Consider the following 22,199-nt stretch of genomic DNA (forward strand, 5'->3'; position numbering starts at 1 on the left):
AGGGTGCCCTGATTAGAACAGAACATCTGAACTCCCCCCTTCCCCCATCTCTCCCCTCCTCCTCCCCACCCCCACAATCATCCGGCTCTCCTTCCCTGCACCCCCCCAAGAATCATCAGGCTCTCACTCCCTCCCCCCCCAACAATCATCAGGCTCTCATTCCCACATCCCCCCCCCCAACAATCATCAGGATCTCACTCCCACGTGTCCCCCCCCCCCCCCCAACAATCATCAGGATCTCACTCCCACATCCCCCCCCCCCCAACAATCATCATGATCTCACTCCCACATCCCCCCCCCCCCCTCAACAATCATCGGGATCTGTGGTGATGGCGTCAATGAATGAAAATTAATCATTTTGAAGATATGTGGGTCGTGCTTCAAAATGCTTGTACTGCTGCTCCTGAGAATTTGTACACGTAGCAGTTGTTCCTTGTCAGACAACAGAGTGCAGATCTGTACAATGTGGAACCGGGATGACAAAATATTTAAAGATAGCTCTCATTTATTTTGAAAGTACGTTGGATGCTGCCTTTTCTGATGGGTGATTAAACTGTTCCTCTTGGAATTAATAGAGTGGTGGTGTATGTGGGTTCAATAAATCCATTGGGCAAGGTAATTGGTTGTTCACTGTGTTCCTGTATTGCTCTACCTGCAAAAGCAAAACAAAGATAATTTATTCTGATGAAGACAGGAACTGTAGGGAGCGGGGGTGGGGGGTGTAGAGTGGCAGGCAGAGGAAACCCATGGGATTTGAACAAATTCATTCGCGGGATGTGGCCGTCACTGACTGGGTCAGCATTTATTGCCCATCCTCAATTGCCCTCAAACTAACCGCATTTAAGAGTTAACCACATTGCAATGGGTCAGGCCATGTGGGCCATAAAAGATTTCCTTCCCTGAAAGACATTTGTGAACCGGATGGGGTTTTTTTTTTAAAAGAAACTACTGACAGTGGTTTTATGTCCATCATTAGACTCTTAAGTCCAGATTTTTTATTGAATTCAAATTTCAGCATCTGCCCCGGTGGGATTCGAACCCGGGTTCCCAGAGCATTACCCTGGATCTCTGGATTACTGCTCCAGTGACAATCCCACTATGCCACTGCTGTGAGTCATCACTAATTTCCACCTTCCCCAGAGGTTTCACAGAAGTAATTACCCAATGTTTTGCCCTCATTTGAACCTAGTTCGGTGAGAACAGAATGGGACTCAGGTTGGATTCCTGATTTACACACCTCCTGATTTTATGCTTCGTCAGCCAGTTAGGTTAAAGTCAGGGCTTAATTGTTAAATTCATAGAATCATAGAATTTACAGTGCAGAAGGAGGTCATTCGGCCATCGAGTTTGCACCGGCCCTTGGAAAGAGCACCCTACTTAAGCCCACCCTATCCCTGTAACCCCACCTCACCTTTTTTGTTTGGACACTAAGGGCAATTTAACATAGTCAATCCACCTAATCTGCACATCTTTGGACTGTGGGAGGAAAGTGGAACACCCGGAGGAAACCCACGCAGACACCGGGAGAACGTGCAGACTCTGCACAGACAATGGCCCAAGCCGGGAATCGAACCTGGGACCCTGGGGCTGTGAAGCAACAGTGCTAACTGCTGTGCTACCGTACCGCCCACTTCGCATTTCCCCAGCGTCATGATCTAATTTCCTACACACATGACTCATTTGGAGGAAAGCAACTGAATTAAATTTTCAACTTATGCCTAGTGCAGAACAGGTTATTGATTTAAATCAAAGCAAAATTCTACGAATGCTGGAGATATGAAGTAAAAACAGAAAATGCTGGAAAAACTCAGCAGGCCTGGCAGCATCGGTGGAGAGAGAAACAGAGTTAAGGTTTCAAGACAACTATGACTCCTCTTTCCAACTGTTCTGCAGTTTGAAGGAGAGGCATATTGGACTCAAAACGTGTTTCTCTCTCCCCATATGCTGCCAGACCCAATGAGTTTTTCCAGTTCTTTCTGAAGTTATTTATTTAATTCTTAGTCAGTGGGCAGGATGTACTATTGTTCTTCAAGCAGATGAGTTTAAACAGATCAAGTAGACCATGTGGCCATATTTCTATTTGAAAAGTATCAGGTACTATTAGGAAATAGAAACTTGTAAAGAGGAGGTAATGGTTTTGGTGACAGGGAAATAAATGAATACTGGGACTTGTTGCTTGGAGAACCAACATGCCGATCAGTACACATGCAGTTGAAGATAATAGATACACAGGAGCAAACACAGGGGGCGGAATTCTCCGTTGCCCGATGCTGATATCGTAATCGATGATCGGGTGGAGAATCCCTTCTGACGCCCAAATCGGAGGCAGCGCAGGCTTGACGCTGGTTTTCTATTCTCCGCCCCATCTGAAATGGCATCATCACGTCACGCACCACATACTACTGGAACGGTGTTGGAGTGCCATCGGAAAGCCCTCCCCCGATGCTCTGCCCCCGATGGGCCGAGTTCCCAACCACGCGGTTGATGTGTGGTCTCAGCGGCCAGGTCCCGGCATTGTGGTCGGGGACCGAGTCCAGCGTCGCCACAGTCAGCTGGGAGCCGTTCTTCTGGCTGGTAAGGGGCTTCTGCGAGGGCAGGGGGGCTAGTAGGAGCTAGGATCGGTGAGCGTTCGGCACCGATTTTGGCATCGGAAAACACCACAGTTCCCACGCCGGTGTCGGCACTTAGCCACAAAATCAAAGAATCCAGCCCAGGAAGTTTTACTGTGATATAGAAATGTTACAGATAAGCAAGCTATATGGTGTGATGGAACAAGTGTGTTAGCCAGAGGCTTTAGGATGCAGCAAATATGACTCGCGAGAGTGGAGGATTCACTGTTTCACGTTTTGTGACATAACATGAGGGCCGTGGACTTAATGTGATTGACTAAGTCAAGTTGTTTTTTTTAACGACAGACCATTGTAGAGTGTGAGTGATATTTCTGGGCATGGCTCTATGGTTATGTGTATTTGCAGTGAAGCTGTAAATCAATAGTCTTGATTGCTATTAATGGCTCATTCAACAATATCATCCATTTGATAGCTTACTGGTTTTTAAAACTCAGAGTACAAAAAGATGGTAGAGCCAATATTCCAGGTTGCAGATTGGTATGTTTAGAATCTGCAAGCATCAGTGGTGACAATTATGTGGCTTTTGTGGTTTTGGGAATGTCCTCCAAAATGAGAAATCAGCATTGCTTAATTTAAATAATACAAGTTTGCCCATTTCTGGGGAAACCGCTTTGTGACCTTTACTAGTCTAGAACCATCTTTATCCTAATGCCAATTTGAGTTTCTCTCATCGCGTCTTGTAATTAATACTTCTCATTCCTCAGATATTTAAGGAACAGGTTTGACATTTCAAGTCCATATGACTCTAACTGTGTTTCTCTCTCCACAGATGCTGCCAGACCTGCTGACTTTATCCAGTATTTTCTGTTTTTAACTCATATTTTGGGGACTTGCTTACATGGATATTCTTAAACTAGCTTCCAATGAATTACTAAATATTTGTCCATTAGGTCATACATAAAATTGATTATCTCTACACTTTTCATGCAAGCTACTTGTCCTCAAAGGGTTTTGTTTTGGTTTATTCCTAAAGCTTAGCTAAACACTGGACAGGATTATGTTCTGAGTTTGTTTCAATTGTCATACCAAAGAAGGAAGAGGAACTGTGACCCATTCTGTATCTCCCAACACCTCAATTCATAAATTGTCATATCACAAAGGATCATCTGTTTAGCCTGATGCGAATAGCTATTTGTGAATAAATGTGTCCACAGACGGATTACTTGGCAAATATCTTCATCTTGCCCGAAAGGAGTCAATACTATCAGTTCAATAAATTCCTCAGTTATATTGTAGCAACCTTGAGAATATTACTGAAATGCTTCTTGATGACAACTCCCCTAATTGTCACATGTCCCTTCCCAGTGGGAAACTATACTGAGTATGAACGAAATGCTTGCGTTTACGCCCCCTGGGAAATGAGAATCCACACTGTTGGAGCTCTCCACATTGCGTCCTAACTCCTCAGTACAACTTGGACAATGAAAACTCTGCCTAAAAATATAGTTAGAAACATAATTTAAATGAATACATACTAGAATCAGTTTTTCATCATATCATTACCTGCTTTTATGGAGATGATTGCATAGCAGACACAAAGCGACACTGGTATAAGAAGACTGAGTAAAATTGTCCAGTACAAACCACCTAACATAAAGGTAAAATGGAACCTTTTACTTTCTTGCATAAACAGAAAAGCATTGTTTTGTAACAGTTTTAAACTGCTGGACAGGTTATAACTACAACAGCATAATGGGGCAGCACGGTAGCATTGTGGATAGCACAACTGCTTCACAGCTCCAGGGTCCCAGGTTCGATTCCGGCTTGGGTTACTGACTGTGCGGAGTCTGCACATCCTCCCCGTGTGTGCGTGGGTTTCCTCCCGGTGCTCCGGTTTCCTCCCACAGTCCAAAGATGTGCAGATTAGGTGGATTGGCCCTGATAAATTGCCCTTAGTGTCCAAAATTGCCCTTAGTGTTGGGTAGGGTTACTGGGTTATGGGGATAGGGTAGCGGTGTTGACCGTGGGTAGGGTGCTCTTTCCAAGAGCCGGTGCAGACTCGATGGGCCGAATGGCCTCCTTCTGCACTGTAAATTCTATCTATCTATGAAGGTACAAAAAGAAAATAGTAAATTCACATTTTATAGGTGCATCTATCACAGTGTTGGATTTTACTTTGAAGTTGCATCAGGAACCATGGCGTCTGGGCCCACGTAATCATGGGAGAGGACTGCATCAGTCTCTCAGCAGTCGGCAAACCTTTTCCGATTAAGTCAGAGGTGGGATGGGACTGATGCAGGATTCTCAATTGACGGAATGTCAACAAGGCTCATTGATGAATCAATTCACACTTTTTATTCCTGAGCCCACCACAATTTAATGGTGGTTCAGGGGCCACATGGGGTCTCCCGTCACCTCAAAAAGCAGCCCAACAAAACTTGTCAGGTTTGTCAGTGGCCTCTCGGGGGGTGGGGGGAGGTGGGGGGAGGTGGGGGGGGGGGGGGTGTCCCTCCTGGGTCTGTCTGAGTTGAGCCCTTCCCATCAGCCACTCCAGGCATTCTATGCCCAATTGGAAGACCCAGCAGTGGGCAGGAATCGGGCCACTGAAAGCCACCCCTGTGCCCATGCCTCTCCTGGGACCCAACTCTGCAACTCCCATCCTGCCTTCATTCGCCTGTAGCCTGGGGTCTATCTGCAATCTTGGGTTTTGGGTGGGTGCAGTGCTGCCAACAACCTTTGTTCCCATTAGCATTGGTGCAATGATGAGATGCTGATCTCTGACTGGATGACAGCTCTTGACCGGGGGGACTTACATCGCTGGGGACTTCAATTGTGGGGAGGGTCTAATAGCAACAAAGCAAGTGTCTGAGGGGCACTTGATTCCACCCAAGTCTCCCCCACAGTACTCTTGGGAATTGTCCACCAGTTCCCTGACCCATGGCTGAGCCCCCAATCACCCTGACAAAATTGAGGCCCATGGATCGCAACTTTGGTATTTTAAATTGTGTCCCAACATTGGAGGAGATTTCCAAGTCATTTGTTCGGTAGACTGTTTTCAATCATATGTAAAAAGGGCTGGCTCCACCAGTGCCGCCTTGTGGATGACATTACATTACTGGAGTTATTGGTGGTGTGCCACTGACAGCAAAAACATAGACCACGATGACCTGCTGTCCTGTCTGATGAAAAGCAGTCTGCTCTGAGGCACCTATTAAAAAGACACACTTTCATTTATGTAGGTCCTTTTGTGACGTGAGAACATATCGGCATGGATTTTCATGCTCCCCTTTGGAGAGTGCTATGAGATATTTTGCCTGCACTGCACCTGTGATGATAGGCTTGTTTAATGCTTCATCTGAAGGACTGCACCTCTGACAATGCAGCCCTCCCTCAGTCTCACACTGGAGTGACAGCTCAGATTTTATCCTGAAGCACGGCGACACAGTGGTTAGCACTGCTGCCTCGCGGCGCAGAGGACCCAGGTTCGATCCCGACTCTGGGTCACTGTTCATGTGGCGTTTGCACATTCTCTCCCTGTCTGCGTGGGTCTCACCCCATAACCCAAAAGACGTGCAGGGTAGGTGGATTGGCCAAGCTAAATTGCCCCTGAATTGGAAAACAAAATGAATTGGGTACTCTAAATTTATTTTTTTAAGAAGGCTTTATGTTGAAGCCTCTGTAGTTGGAGTACAAATCCCAACTTCTGACTCAGATGAGAGCACTTAGCCACAGCTGACATATTGCAAACTGAGAAGGAAACACAGGAAGACATCTGTGTGAAAATGAATGGGACAAAACATAGAAATAGTGCTCATAGCTGTTGTAGCATTTTGTTTTCAAATCTCTCACCATTATTCCCATTACACAGCTCGAGCCTCACTGGATTGCTCTTTGCATTACTGACAGGGTTCTCTGCTATGCACCAGTATACATGTTGTTCCTCTTCGTTACCATGGTTTATCGCCAGTTGTGTCCCATTGAATGTACCATCAGTGGTTCCGGATAAGGATTCCTTTCTCCAATGAAATGTGACACTTGTTCCATTAGAGACCAAACAGCTCAGAGTGATATTTGGAGTGGTGCAGTCACCAAAGATTTTAACATCAGGCTGGGACACTGGTTCTGAAATAGAATGCATATGAAATCTATTTTATGCGAAAAATAATGTTTTAAATTGCCACAAGCTGCAGTTTTTTTGTCTTTTAATTTATAAATGAATTGAATGGACTACTTAAAGTAAATTCAAATTACAAAAAATAAAATTATTACAGAAACTGCAGCTGGGTGATGATTACTTATTATTGACCTAAACGATGTTCCCTTATACCAAGTTTGGGGCTGGTTTAGCTCATTTGGCTAGATATCTGCATGATGCAGAGCAAGGCCAGCAGTGTGGGTTTAATTCTCGTACCGGCTGAGGTTATTTATGAAGGCCCCGCCTTCTCAACCTTGCCGCTTACCTGTGGTGTGATGATCCTCAGGTTAAATCGCCACCAGTCAGCACTCCCCTCTCAAAGGGGAATGCAGCCTGTACTCATCTGGGACTGTGGCGACTTTACCTTTAATACCAATGTTAACGTTCAATTTGCTTCAATGTACAAAATAAGTACAATATTTGATAAAAATACTTTGCAAAATATACTACAAAAAGCAAACAGTGCAATCACAAACAGAAAGAAGAGCATTAGCTTAAGGAGGTAAATTGTATTAGTTCACTAATTGACTTTAACGGACTCCAGTGTATTTCATGGCTTGGTTAAAAACTTCAGACTCCGAGCTGATTTGACGTTGATGCAGGAATGCTAATTGAGCACTCAATGGACGAGCGCACATGTGTACTTACCAAACACGAGCAGTTCAAAACCCTCGATATCACTGTTTTTCAGTTCTTGGCTGTAGTAGTGGATTTCTATTTCATATGGTCCACTGTCATTGATCTGAATGTTAAGTAACACCACAGAACCATTCATGTTCCATTGAAGTCTGCCTTCATACAGTGAGTGCATATTCACTGATGACACATTATTGTTGATCATCCACGCTGCAAGGATAGCATTTGGGGCTTTGGAGCGAAATGTCACGTCATACGAAGCTTCACCTTGGATATTGACATGGAACAGGACTTGTTCTCCTACAGTCACTTCAGTGATTGTATTGGGTGAGGCCAGTGTCACTGCTCCACAAACAGTGAATAGATGGAATGCTGGAGAAAAGACAAGTGATTAAGTATCTGGTGGGTATAATCTATGCATTATTATTCTGTTAGGATATAATATTTTTACCTGGAGCAAAACTTGTGATGTTTACCATGGTTGCTGAGTGTCTGGATCTGGTGCTGCACTTGGCCATGTTGCACTCGGGTCACATCATACTCTTCGTCTCTCTAGCTCTTTCACAACTATCTCTCTTGCTCTGCAAACAGACCATTCATGAATTTCTCAAAGTCATCTTCCATTCTAGTTTAAGGTAAGTAAACTTACCGGGCAGCACGGTAGCATCGGGCAGCACGGTAGCATTGTGGATAACACAATCGCTTCACAGCTCCAGGGTCCCAGGTTCGATTCCGGCTTGGGTTACTGTCTGTGCGGAGTCTGCACATCCTCCCCGTGTGTGTGGGTTTACTCCGGGTGCTCTGGTTTCCTCCCACAGTCCAAAGATGTGCAGGTTAGGTGGATTGGCCATGATAAATTGCCCTTAATGTCCAAAATTGCCCTTAGTGTTGGGTGGGGTTACTGGGTTATGGGGATAGAGTGGAGGTAGGTGTTAACCTTGGGTAGGGTGCTCTTTCCAGGAGCCGGTGCAGACTCGATGGGCCGAATGGCCTCCTTCTGCACTGTACATTCTATGTAACCTTGTAGAAAATCTGGCAAATTTCTGTGTCTGATTCTGGTGACATAGAACATAGAACATAGAACAGTACAGCACAGAACCGGTTTTACTTCAAAGCATTGAGGTGTGCTGGGGCTCAGCAATAGCTCTTCATGGACATAAGTAAAAAATAATGCATGTTGGAACAGGTACCATGGGCGGATTCTCCCTCCAGCGACACTGGAATTGCAAGACACGATCAGGTGGAGAACCGCAATTCAGCCAAAAACTGAGGCCGGCGCCTGGCACCCAACGGAATGCCATGCTCCAGTGCCTCAACATCGGCGTGAATGCATTATACACCGCATGTGTAGTAAACGGCGTTGGCATATCATTAATGGGCCAGCCCCAGTATTCTCTGAGGCTCCCGCAATGCTCTTCCCCTGCCAGGAGGAAATACCGACAGCAAGGCTCACTTGTGGTTTTAAAAATTGTGAAACAGGCGCAGTGGCTGCTGAGGGAGAGAGCGAAGCTAGGTCATGTTCCCAGAGGCACGATCTTAGGCTGCCGGCCTTGCCACTGGCATGGTTGGCTTGGCTGGGGGGGGGGGGGGGGGGGGGGGGGCATCTGCCAGGGCCTGGGGAGTGTCTTCCAGGGCCTGGGGAGTGGCAGGGGGTAATCGGGGGATCGGCCATCGGGTTAGGGTGAACCTCCGGGACCGGGGTATCCACGCATGAACCGCCATTGCCGCGGCCTGCAAGGAAGTCAACCTGTTGGGCACCCCACTGACCGTCCACCGTGGCCCATAGTTGCTTGGAGCGACAGCGGCCATATGGGCGCACCCACCCCACCCCCAGCTCCTACCTCCATCCACCTCCACCTCAGCAAATTCCATTCCCGCTACCCACAACCGGGCGCCACTGGGTGGTGGGGTATCACTGCTCACCCAAGGGGAATGCTCAAGGAGCGTACGGCTGGCATTAGTAGCGCCAGCCACTATTACACTAGCTGGCAAGGACAGGTGTCAGGGCCAGAGGCCCCTGTGGTGCTGGGTACTGACAGGGTCAGGAGCGCGGTGCGGAGGGCAGAGTGCCAGGAGGAATGGGTGGGTGTGGGAGTGGGGAAAGGGTGGAGGGGGGACATGTGGGGGAAATGGGTGCAGTGAAGCCCATTGGACCTGTTTCGGCACAGGGGTAAGCATCATGCTAACATGTTTGCCTTTCAACCCCTGCAGACAATGGATTTCGGAATCCAACCAGGATGGATTCCATCTGCCTTGCCGCCGCAGACTGGGAGTTGTGAAGGTGACAGTCACCTTGAACATTTTCGCCAGGGGGCCTTCCAGGCACCGAGTGGGGACCTATCTGGCATCTCACAGACCTCGGTGCACAGGTGCATCCATGCTGCATTGGAGGCCCTATATGTTCGGTCGGCACACTAGATCAGCTTCAATGAGGACAGAGGCCACCAGGATACCCAGGTAGCAAGGCTCACCCCAATCACTAGGATGGCCCAGGTTCAGGGGGTGATCGATGGGATGCATGTCCCCCTATGAGCACCAGCGCATGAGGGGGTGGTCTTCGCAATCCGAAAGGGGTTCCACTCGATGAATATGCAGCTGGTGTGTGACCACGAGATGCGCATCATGCACGCCTGTGCCCAATATTCAGGCAGTGTGTGCAGCGCTTTCATCCTTGCACATTCAATGGTTCATGACACCTTTGTGGTGCACCCCCGGGTGAGAGGTTGGCTCTTGGGTGACAGGGCTTATCTGCTGCGGTCATGTCTGATGATGCCTATCTGAAGGTCACAGACCAACACCGAGACCCGGTACAATCCACCCATGCCACAAACAGGGTCATGGTCAAGCACTGCTTTGGCATCCTAAAGATGTGGATCAGGTACTTGGACTGCTCTGGAGGGGCCCTCCAGTATAGCACGAGGAGGATCTCCCACATCATTGAGGCCTGCTGCGTCCTCCACAACATTGTGCAGGAGAGGGGTGACTTGCTGGAGGAGAGGAATGAGTGCCGGGCCTTGTCCAACGAAGTGGACGAGATGGAGAGCCAGGATGGGCAAGGCATGGGGCCTGGGCAGGCACAGGAGGCCGCACAACCTGTGCTCCTGGGGCACAGCGCATGGGACCCTCTAATCACCTCCAGGTTCACTGACAAATGGATCTGGCTGATGGTGGCAAGAACACCCCTAAAGTATCACTCCCACAACCCCCCTACCCCCAGCCCACTACCCCCTCCTATGTCCACCCTCTCTGCACTAGCAACATCCGCCCCTGCCTCACTACGGTTCCCTTTGGGGCCCTACCTCTGGAGCGACCGGACCTGACGGGCCTGGCAATCTCTGAGATGTCCCAGGTGGTGTGGTATCACCCTGTTCCACCCGCTACCCATTGGATGAGTGGGTCACCGGTATGGGCCCCATTACCTCCTCCTCCCTCGGGGTTCCCGATGGTCCCTGGGCTACTATTTGGGACAGGGTTGCAACCTGAGTTGGCTCCGGGGGCTCCCCTGCCACCGGACGCTGCCAGTCAAGGAGGCCCGCTCCCATCTCAATGCTCGTAGCTACGGAGAACCGAGACTGGGCCACCTCTCTCTGGGCTGTGCCATGTCCTTCTGTCAAGACCCCTCAGGATCTTGTATGTTTCAATCAATTCACCTCTTACTCTTGTAAACCCCAACAGATATAAATAACAAGACTAATGCTGTACATCGCACTCCCAATGTGTTCTCACTGGTGCCCGTCGATGTACATGTGAAGTATAAGCTCTCCATTCTTGTATTCAATTCCTCTTGCAAGAAATGATGATATTCTATGAGCTTTGCTAATTATTTGCTTCACTTGTATACTAACCTTTTGTGATTCGTGCATTAGGACACCCAGACCCCTCTGCATCTCAGAACTCTGCAATTTCTCACTGTTTAGATAGATGCCATTTTTGTAGATTCATCCTGCCAAACTGAACAACCTCACCCTTTCCTACATATGATTACAATTGCCAGATCTTTTCCTACTCACGTCACCTATCAATATCTTTTGTCACCTACTGATGTTCTCTTCACAACTTACATTCCTGCCTAGCTATGTGTCATCAGCAACCATACCATTTATCCAAATCTTTTATAGAAATTGTAAAGAGTTGAGGGCCCAGCACTGATCCCTGTGGTACATCCTCCCAACCAGAAAGGTACCCATTTATGCCTACTCTCTTTTTCCAAATTTATTTTTAGAAAGAGCCCTGCTATAACATCTTTAATAATAGGTTCCAGCATTTTCCCTATGACAGATGTTAAGCTAACTGGCCTATAGTTTCCTGCTTTCTATCACCCTCCCTCTTTGAATAAAGGAGTTACATTAACTATTTTCCAATCTCATGGATTCTTCTTTGAATCTTTGAATCTAGTGAATTTTGCAAAGTAAATACCAGCACATCAAGTATCTCACTAACAATTTATTTTAAGACCGGAGGGTCCATCAGGGCCTGGGGACTTGCCAACCTGCAGTTCCAACAATTTGCCAAGTACCCTTTGCTGGCCATTGCAATTTTCTTGAGTTCTTCTCTTTCTTACAATTCCTGATTTATAGCTATTTCTGAGATGTTACATATATCCTCTATAATGAAGACCACCAATGCAACATATCTAGCCAATTCATCTGCCATTTCCTTATTTTACATTATTAACTCCTGACACACACTTTTTATAGGACCAGCACTCACTTTGTTAACTCTTTTCTCTTTTAAATATCGATAGAAACTCTTACAATCTGTCTTTAGATTTCTAGCTGGCTTTCTTTCATACTCTAATTTTCCCTCCTTATTATTGTTTTAGTCATTCTTTGCTGTTTTTTAATTCTGTCCAATCTTTTGACCTATAAAGATTTTGGGAGGGTTATACTTTTCGTTTGACACTATCTTCAGCTTTTTCAGTTAACCACGATGGTGGGTCCTCCCCTTGAAATTTTTATTTTCTTGTTGGAATGTATCTATTCTGTGTATTCTGAAATATCCCATAAATGTTTGCAACTCTGTTAACATATACCTTTACCTTATTTGCCAGTTAACTTTCGTTAGCTCTGATTTCATTCTCTCATAATTTCCTTTATTTAAGTTTAATATACTCATCTTGGACACACTCTTACTTCCTGCAAATTGAATGTATAATTCCATCATATTATGATCACTGCTACCTAGAGGTGCTACAAGGTCATTACCTAATCCTATCTCATTGCACAATACCAGGTTTGGTACAGCCTGCTCCCCGGTTGGCTCCAGAACATGCTGATCTAAGAAATTATCCCAAAAACATTGTTTGAATTTCTCATCTACACTCCCTTTTTCCAGTGTACATGCAGATTAAAATCCTCCATGATAATCGCTGTATCTTCCAAACAAGCTCCCACAATTTCTTCCTTGATACCCCATCCTACCATGTGATTACTACTTGTGGGGCCTGCATACTACTCCCACTTGCCTTTATCATTCCTCATCTCTGCCCAAACCGCTTCTGTATCCTGGTTTCCTGAATTTAGGTCAGGATCATTTCCGTGCCAGTCCTCTGTAAGAGCAATTCAGCTAGTTCCACTCCTCTACAATTTCCCTTTAACCTCAACTTTTTTTTCTCCTTTTGCATTTTAAACAATTTTCTGTAGATATAAAATAGTAGTGCCTTAGCTACTTCTCCACAAACAGGAGCGAAAGGAACAAATTTCATATATTGGACTGCTTCTCCTGAGCTTTGCTTGAGGGAATGGGGAATCTGGGAGTATGCACTCATATGTTTCTCTTTTGATGAGAGATAAATCAGGAAGTGAATGGCCTTGATGGTAAAGATTTCATATGGTCTGAGAAAGGAGTGATTTGGATGGCAGGAATGGACTTTTAATACCCGTGCTTTTATTAATATCTTTTCACAGTGTTTAAATTGAGGATGGACCTATTTTCCTTAACAGAGGTCAATAACGAGGGAGCACAGATTTGGTCATTGGGAGAAGAAATAGAGGGGAGCTGAGGAGAAACTTTTCCACCCAGAGGGGACAGGGATCTGGAACTCTACCTGAAAGGCAGAACACTGCATCTCATTTAAAACAGACTCAAATATTCACTTGACTTGCTGTAACCCTTGCCAAAGGCTGAAAAGTCAGATTATAGAACAGTACAGCACAGAACAGGCCCTTCGGCCCTCGATGTTGTGCCGAGCCATGATCACCCTACTCAAACCCATGTATCCACCCTATACCCGTAACCAAACAACCCCACCCTTAACCTTACTTTTTAGGACACTACGGGCAATTTAGCATGGCCAATCCACCTAACCCGCACATCTTTGGACTGTGGGAGGAAACCGGAGCACCCGGAGGAAACCCACGCACACACGGGGAGGACGTGCAGACTCCGCACAGACAGTGACCCAGCCGGGAATCGAACCTGGGACCCTGGAGCTGTGAAGCATTTGTGCTAACCACCATGCTACCGTGCTGGAATAGAGGTGATGGGTTGAATGGCCTCTTTTTGTGCTCAAAACTTTATGTTTCCACGAACAAAGACAAGTTCCAGAGGAATGTGTTCTGTTATGTGCCTTCACTAACCTGTGGGTTCATTCTTGAGTACACGTAAAGCAAAAAAACAAATCTTCTATCCAGATGTCTACAGCAGCAGTCTGCTGTCTGAGCACAGAAACAAGGTGCTGTTATATTAGGCTCCAACACCAATCTTGATAAGCAAGAAAGAAAACCTGCTTGATAGACAGCTTGCTTAGTCCTCACTTGTATGTCGCAACCAGACAGTTAAGTATCTACTCAGAAATCCTTTATCTTTAACAACAAAAATAGAACAATTTCTGCTACTTACCCTGTCACGTACCCATTAATCACACTTCTTTTACCAAACCACCCACACCATATATATAAAACTAACCACACGGACACATCCTGAATTGGGTAGATTATTGATAGGGGCAATGAAAGGTTTTAAGCCATTTTTTGACATGTTCCGAATTACTGATTTATTATTAGTACGGGTTGGTGGTCTTCTTCATAATGAAAACATGCAGAAGATTATTTTCCACCTTTTCATTAGCTTTTGCTGATAACTAGGTGGGGCAATGGCTTGTGGCTTGTTACACTCTGTTAACCTCATTCCAATTCGTTATTTTCCAGATGCCATACCTAAATGTTTGAGAAGCCTCCTGCAAGACTTTGAAACTATAGAATGTTTCTTTCCTTACTCGTGAAGAATAGTCTTCACTGCTGCCCCTTGGGCATTGATCGACCACTGATTGCTTTGAGGACTCAAGGTGATCTGGCTCATGGGTTCCATGGCGGCAATGGTCAAGTTAGGGTTTTATATAATGGATAACCACTCGTGGAGGAAAAAAAACAAGTAGATGTTTGCACTGCAGTGTTTCGTAACACGAGAATTCTGAAAACAGAAACTCACCACAAATGCTGCACAGTTGAACATTTAAATGATTGATCCTCTCTGACCAACGTCAGCCGTGGTGCTCATTATTACACATTGACAAAAACCTATCTGCCCGTAAGAAATTCATTTAAGAGATTAATTTGTGTGAATAAAGTAATTGCATTAAATTACATGTTTAATCATTTAAATTGCAGTAGATCAATGTTAATTGCTTCTTCAAGAAAATCCAAGGCAAAAACAACATTTCTTTTGTTGCATTTTTGCAATCTGGGCAAAGGTGAAAGGCGATACTTATTGACCATCCCTAGTTACTCTGAAAGCACAAAGATTTAACCTGATCACGTGGGGTTAGAGCCATTTGTATGTCTGACTGCGTAGTGACAGACATACCCTCCCTTAGGAAATCAATTGCGTTTTTACAACATTAAAATGGCTTTTCGTGGTCAATTTCTGGTACTGCCCATTTCAGTTTTCTTGAATTCAATTTTGCAACTTGCCATGGTAGAATTTGAACTCCTAAGGTTCATTTTCAAAGCCCGATGGAGATGGACAGACCTGAAATCTCCCATCACTGGCTGATGTGCCAGTTTGCTGGTATAGAATCGTAGAATTTACAGTGCAGAAGGAGGCTATTTAACCCATTAAGTCTGCACCAGCCCTTAGTAGAGCACCTACTTAAGCCCACGCTTCAACTCCATCCCCGTAACCCAGTAATCCCACCTAGCTGTGGTGATCCTCGCCTGAGTCACCAGGGGGCAGCGCGGGGACACCCATAAAAGGAACGCCGAAGGCCCGCCTCCGCCACTTGAAACCGGAGGGGTTGGAGTGGCAAGAGGTGCAAGAAACTGAAGGGTGCTAGTCTGTTTGGGGCCTAGTTGCAGAACATTGAAGAGCTGCCTTTTCTCAAGTGTAATCTGTAATTTATTGTGGGACACAATAAATCATCCTTAACCTAAAGACGACTTCGAGCATTCTTTCAAGAAGCATAACATGGTACAGGAGTGGATTCTCTGAACAGAGGGAACCAGCGCTACCAGCAAGACAAAGAAAGAAAAAGACAGCAGACAAAGAAGAAGCACCAGCAACAGGCAGGCCACCAGACTTTGCAGCCTCTCAACTTCAGACGACTTTCTGCAACAATGGAACACACGGTACTTCCAGCGCCAATGAGAGCTACAGGTAATTTAAATTATAATTGGAAAATGTTCAAACAACAATTTGAAATGTACTTGTTAGCTCAGGACTTACATACAGCCACCGATGGAAAGAAAATTGCACTTTTAATCACATCGTGTGGCCAGCAACTGGTAGACACATATAACTCGTTCACATATGCGGATACTGAAGACAAAACTAAGTTTCAAGTGATAATGGCAAAATTGGATGAACACTATAAGTCTCAATCCAATGAAATCATTGAAAGATTCACCCTCCGTCACAGACTCCAAAAACAAGGGGAGACTATCACCCACTTGGTCACAGAGTTACGCTTGCTGGCACAAGGCTGCAACTTTGGTGATTTAACAAACTCACTCATCAGAGATCAGCTAATCTATGGTCTTGCTGACAAAAAACTAAGAGACTCACTATTACTGCAAAACGATTTAACACTAAAAACTACCATAGAAAAATGCTTGTTACAGGAGCAGAAAATGCAGCAGGTACAGGAGCTATTTGAAAAACATTCCTTACAAAACATCCACCACGAGGACGATATAAAGATGGTGAATTCCCCTCACAGGTCGTCTCTTCCGTTTTCCAGGCCGTCTCTTCCGTTCTCTGGCCCGTCTGCGCATGCGCACCGTCCTGAAAGACGCGATCCCGGAAGTGATCGGTCCGCGCATGCGCACTACTCGCAATACCGGCCCTGGTCTGAAAACCGCAATGCGCATGCGCGAACGCAGCATACGCATGACGTCATGACGTGTCATTACTGCGACTCCTCCCACTTAAAAGGGCAATGTCCTGCCCAAGGAAAAAGGTGCAGAAAGTGTTCAAAAATGAATCACTTCGCCTCCCAATGTCAATCCACAGCTAAATTTCACTCGTCCACTCAACGGCATGGCAACCTGAAAGTCCGCACAGTTGATGTCACGAACACTCAGGCTCCCGACGACAATTTTTCCGACCATGAAGAATTCAACTCCTGGGAGCACACGTACAGCATTGGCATTATTAATGCCACAGCGGGACCACAGGAGCTGACGACACAACCTCGACACGTGCATGCCATCAACTCTGCAAGTGAATGGACTGCCACGGTGCACGTACAGGACTTCCCCATCACGTTCAAACTGGACACGGGAGCCTCAGCAAACTTGCTAACGAGCAAAGATCTCGCATCGGTCCCAGGGACGCACGAGGTGTTACCTGCAGCATGCAAGCTCACTGACTACAACGGCAACCCGATCATCTCCAAGGGATCCTGCCACCTACAAGTTGCCAACAAAACTGTCGTAACAGGCCTACGCTTTGAGATTGTGGAAGACAACAGGTCCTCGCTGCTCGGCGCTCAAGCCTGCAAGGATTTGCAGCTCATTCAGCGGATTTTCATGCACACGGCTGCATCATCACGCATTTACGAGGACATACAGCTGCTACTCACCGACTACCCCGACGTTTTCTCGGGCATGGGTACACTGCCCTACACGTACAGAATCTTGCTCAAAGAGACAGCCATACCGGTTGTTCATGCCCCACGGAGGGTCCCGGCTCCATTGCGGGACAAGCTAAAAGCCGAACTTCAGCGTCTCCAGACTCAAGGCGTCATCTCAAGAGTCACACAGCCGACTGACTGGGTCAGCTCGCTGGTGTGCGTCAAGAAGCCATCTGGTGAACTTCGGATCTGTCTAGATCCCAAAGACCTGAATAAGAACATTCGCAGGGAACACTACCCGATCCCCAAGCGCGAGGAAATCACGAGCGAAATGGCAAAAGCTCGCATCTTCACCAAGCTTGATGCCTCACAGGGTTTCTGGCAAATGCAGCTCGATGAGTCCAGCCGCCTGCTATGCACCTTCAACACGCCGTTTGGAAGGTACTGCTATAATCGGATGCCCTTCGGCATTATATCTGCATCCGAAATATTCCACAGAATCATGGAGCAGATGGTAGAAGGCATCGAAGGCGTACGTGTCTATGTGGATGACATCATCATATGGTCGGCGACGGAGAAAGACCATATTGCGAGGGTGAAGCAAGTCTTCCAGAGGATACACCACTTTGGACTCAAGCTCAACCGGGCCAAGTGCACTTTCGCACAGTCCTCTCTGACATTCCTGGGCGACACAATCTCAGAGCACGGGGTGAAGCCGGACGCTGAGAAGATCGCTGCAATTCAGAGCATGCAGCGACCACAGGACAAGAAAGCGGTTCTAAGGTTCCTGGGATTCGTCAACTTCCTTGGTAAATTCATACCCAACCTGGCAGCACGGACAAAGGCGTTGAGGAACGTGACAAGGAAGGACACGGAGTTTGCCTGGACCCAGGCTCACCAGGCTGAATGGGATGATCTAAGATACCAGCTGATGGCAGCTCCAACGCTTGCATTTTTTGACCCGGTGAAACCTACCAAGATCTCCACTGACGCCAGTCAACATGGGATTGGTGCTGTGCTACTGCAACAGGATGACCAGTTGGACTGGGTTCCAGTGGCTTACGCTTCACGGGCGATGACCGCCACAGAGTGCAGGTATGCACAGATAGAAAAGGAGTGCCTAGGGCTAATAACAGGAGTGACCAAATTCCACCACTATGTGTACGGTCTCCCCACTTTCATCGTGGAAACGGATCATAGGCCGCTGGTCAATATCATTGACAAGGACCTCAATGATATGACGCCGCGCCTACAGCGCATGATGATGAAGTTGCGCAGGTACGACTTCACGCTGGTCTACACCCCTGGCAAGGACCTTGTGATAGCTGACACGTTATCACGAGCCATGGACGCTGACAACCCGCCACTGGCGTCCATCAATGATGTGGAAGCTCATGCACAGTGGTGCAAGGAGATGCTCCCGGCAACGGACGAGAAGCTGCAGCAAATTCGTCAGGCGACACAGGAGGACGCCACCCTCCTTCAAGTCCTACACAACCTGCAGCATGGCTGGCCAAAGGGGCGGTGCCCACAGTTCCAGAATGTCAAGACTGAACTATCCGTGGTCGATGGCATTATACTGCGGAACGACAGGATCGTCATTCCAATGGCTCTCCGGGCGGACATCCTCCACAGGATTCACGAAGGGCACCTTGGTGCCGAAAAATGCAAAAGGAGAGCGCGCCAATCTGTTTACTGGCCAGGGATTAACGAGGACATCACCAACATGGTGCTCTCCTGTGACACGTGCCAAAGACATCGACCGGCACAATGCAAGGAGCCACTGCAGCAGCATGAGATGGCCACGTCACCATGGGACAAAGTGGGCATTGATTTGTTCCACTCCATGGGCCGCAACTATGTCCTGATCATTGACTACTTCTCCAACTTCCCGGAAGTCCTGCAACTCCCGGATCTCACAGCAGCAGCCGTCATCAAGGCCTGCAAAGAAACTTTCTCCAGGCATGGCATCCCACGGACGGTCATGTCCGACAATGGTCCTTGTTTTGCCAGCTGGGAGTGGACGGACTTCGCCAAGATTTACAATTTCCAGCACATAACGTCGAGTCCCCACTTTCCGCAATCGAATGGCAGGGTGGAGAAAGGTGTCCACATAGTCAAGCAACTCATCAGCAAGGCTGCGGACTCAAAATCTGACGTACACTTGGCCCTCCTATCGTACCGTTCGTCACCTTTGAGCTCGGGACTATCACCAGCTCAGATGCTTTTCAACAGGGATGTGCGGACAACTTTACCAGCGCTACACTTCACCAATCCTGATCACTCGCCTGTCCTGGATCAAATGCGTCAACAGCGCCAAGCGCAAAATCAGCACTATGACAAGCAGGCCAAGGTACTGCCACCGTTGGCCATCGGCGACACAGTGAGGCTGCGAAACCCAGCTGGGGGTTGGTCCAAAATGGCGGTGGTCCTCCGCCTAACATCGCCACGGTCCTACGTCGTGCAGTCGGATGATGGAACAATGGTTCGACGAAATCGGCGAGACCTTCTGAAGGTCACACCTCGTCCACGGGTCCTTCCGACACTCGATCTGCAGGACACACTGGATCCACAGGACACGGTCATACATCTTCCTGACACCCCAGCAGCAGATGTCCGCACGGACACAAACGACCCTGGATCTCCAAGCCCACTCAGGAGGTCTACACGGATCAGACGTGCACCTGACCGTCTGAACCTGTGAACATGGACTGACAAATGCATCGCCCTGCCCTGTTCTGTGTATATATATATATAAACCTAACTCTTTACCTTTGTGTTTTACTACAGCTCTGCAACTACGAAAAAAAAAAAAAAAAGTGAAGAAGGGGGATGTGGTGATCCTCGCCTGAGTCACCAGGGGGCAGCGCGGGGACACCCATAAAAGGAACGCCGAAGGCCCGCCTCCGCCACTTGAAACCGGAGGGGTTGGAGTGGCAAGAGGTGCAAGAAACTGAAGGGTGCTAGTCTGTTTGGGGCCTAGTTGCAGAACATTGAAGAGCTGCCTTTTCTCAAGTGTAATCTGTAATTTATTGTGGGACACAATAAATCATCCTTAACCTAAAGACGACTTCGAGCATTCTTTCAAGAAGCATAACACTAGCCTTTTGGATACAAAGGGGCAATTTTAACATGGCCAGTCCACCTAACCTGCACTTCTTTGGACTGTGGGAGGAAACCGGAGCACCTGGTTTAACCAGTGTGCCACCGTGCCTCTACAGGGCTGTTTTGAAACATGTGGGGCTGGATTCTCTACACCCTGAATCTGAAATTGCAGCCAGCGCCAGGGTGAAGATTCCAGTTTGACACCATAAACGGGATTGGTGCCGGTTCAGCGATTCTCCGAGCACCGAAAATCCACGTCGCTGGGGAGTATGCCTCGCCGCCGGTGCCCATTGCCAGAGGCCTGCTCCGACATCCTCTGCCCCAACCGGCCAAGGTCTCGATGGTGTGGAACTAACCTGCTATTGCCGGTTGTGATACTCGCATGGCGGCTGCGGACTCAGTCCGCGGTTGCCCTGGTCAGGGGCGGGCGGGCCGGAGGCCAAGGCAGGCCTCATAGGCGGCCTGGGAATTAATGTGTGGGGTTTGAGGGTTGAGCGCACGGCCAATTGGGGTGTCTCCTTTGTGGGTCTACCTCTGGGGTCCGAGTCAGCCAAAAGTTGCGAGATTCACTCCGGATCCCTGCTAACCCACTGCAGGGCTATGAATTCGCTTCACATTTTTTCCAGGATTTTCAGGAGTAAAACACCTCCATTTTGACTCCGGCGTGGGAACATAGACTCAGTAATGGAGAACCCAGCTCATGGTTTGAGAGGGAAATATCTACTTCCCCACCAAATGATGGGGAGCCAATTAGGCCTATTTAAATGCCTAAAAAGATCCTTGGCCAGTTTTCTAGTTAGCAGACACCCTCTCGTCCCCCTGTTCCAACAAAACAAGGCCAGCAGATGGATGTGACCTCCAGCGCTCTATTCACCCAGAGAACAGCCTTCCCTGCACCTAACACCTCTCATGGTTGTCAGGCCAAAGTTGCAACTGCAGCCATCCAGTGGAAAGGTTGTCCCTTCATAATGATGGCCTGGCAGCCAGGGCTTTTTTAAATATGAAAATATTTTCAAACTAACTTCAGAGAGCATTTGAGGTACTCTCTTTCCCTTACCACTGTCAATGGGGCTGTTGATCTGGGTGTGGTAGAGCATCTTCTATTGGCCCTGTAGCCTTGGAAGCCCACTCGACATCCTTACCTGGACAGCGAGCATTCTCCTTGGTCACCAAAAGACACCCTCTTTCAAAATTGCACAGGGGTCCTTTATTGACATGGTGCAGGGTCAGACCACAGAAGTTCTCCTGATGTTAGGAACCCAATTGTAGTATCTTGTAAGACTGGTGCTCACCAAGTCGAGCAAAGAATAAATGGTTTATTAAGGTAAGTAACTATTTGCAGAGATGAGATAAAGGCTATCTTACTCCATGACTCCAGACTCTTAATTGGCAAGGAAAACCTGCACTCAGCCCCAGGATTCACACACTCTGGCCCGATTGGCTAAATGGGTCCCGTGACCCTCTGAGAACTCGCCCCTTAAGGGGGCACGCTACCACACCAATCTATAAATCAAATTCCAGTACAGGATGTCTGGGTAGCAAATCTAATATCACAAACACTGGACTACCAATTTCCTCCTTAAATCCCTTCTTTAATTACTGTCATTGGCCGGCTCTGGAATATTAAGGTTGCAATTTGCATTTACAAAGACCATTTGCATTTATATAGTAACTTTTAATAAAT

At 47.3% G+C, this 22,199-nt stretch overlaps 1 protein-coding gene across 1 annotated transcript in view; it reads right to left on the reverse strand.

Moving 5' to 3' along the window:
* Window positions 1–487: 487 nt before the first annotated feature.
* The window catches only part of LOC119975618, a gene marked incomplete at its 5' end in the record, with an annotated part of 45,099 nt that continues 23,387 nt past the window's right edge, over window positions 488–22,199 (reverse strand). The window contains 4 exons of the mRNA XM_038815408.1: window positions 488–652; window positions 4,134–4,217; window positions 6,420–6,692; window positions 7,414–7,773. Coding sequence (XP_038671336.1) covers window positions 549–652; window positions 4,134–4,217; window positions 6,420–6,692; window positions 7,414–7,773 — 821 coding nt within the window. The remainder of the gene's footprint in view (window positions 653–4,133; window positions 4,218–6,419; window positions 6,693–7,413; window positions 7,774–22,199) is intronic.

Source organism: Scyliorhinus canicula, chromosome 13 (genome assembly GCF_902713615.1).
Source record: "Scyliorhinus canicula chromosome 13, sScyCan1.1, whole genome shotgun sequence".
Lineage (NCBI taxonomy): Eukaryota > Metazoa > Chordata > Chondrichthyes > Carcharhiniformes > Scyliorhinidae > Scyliorhinus > Scyliorhinus canicula.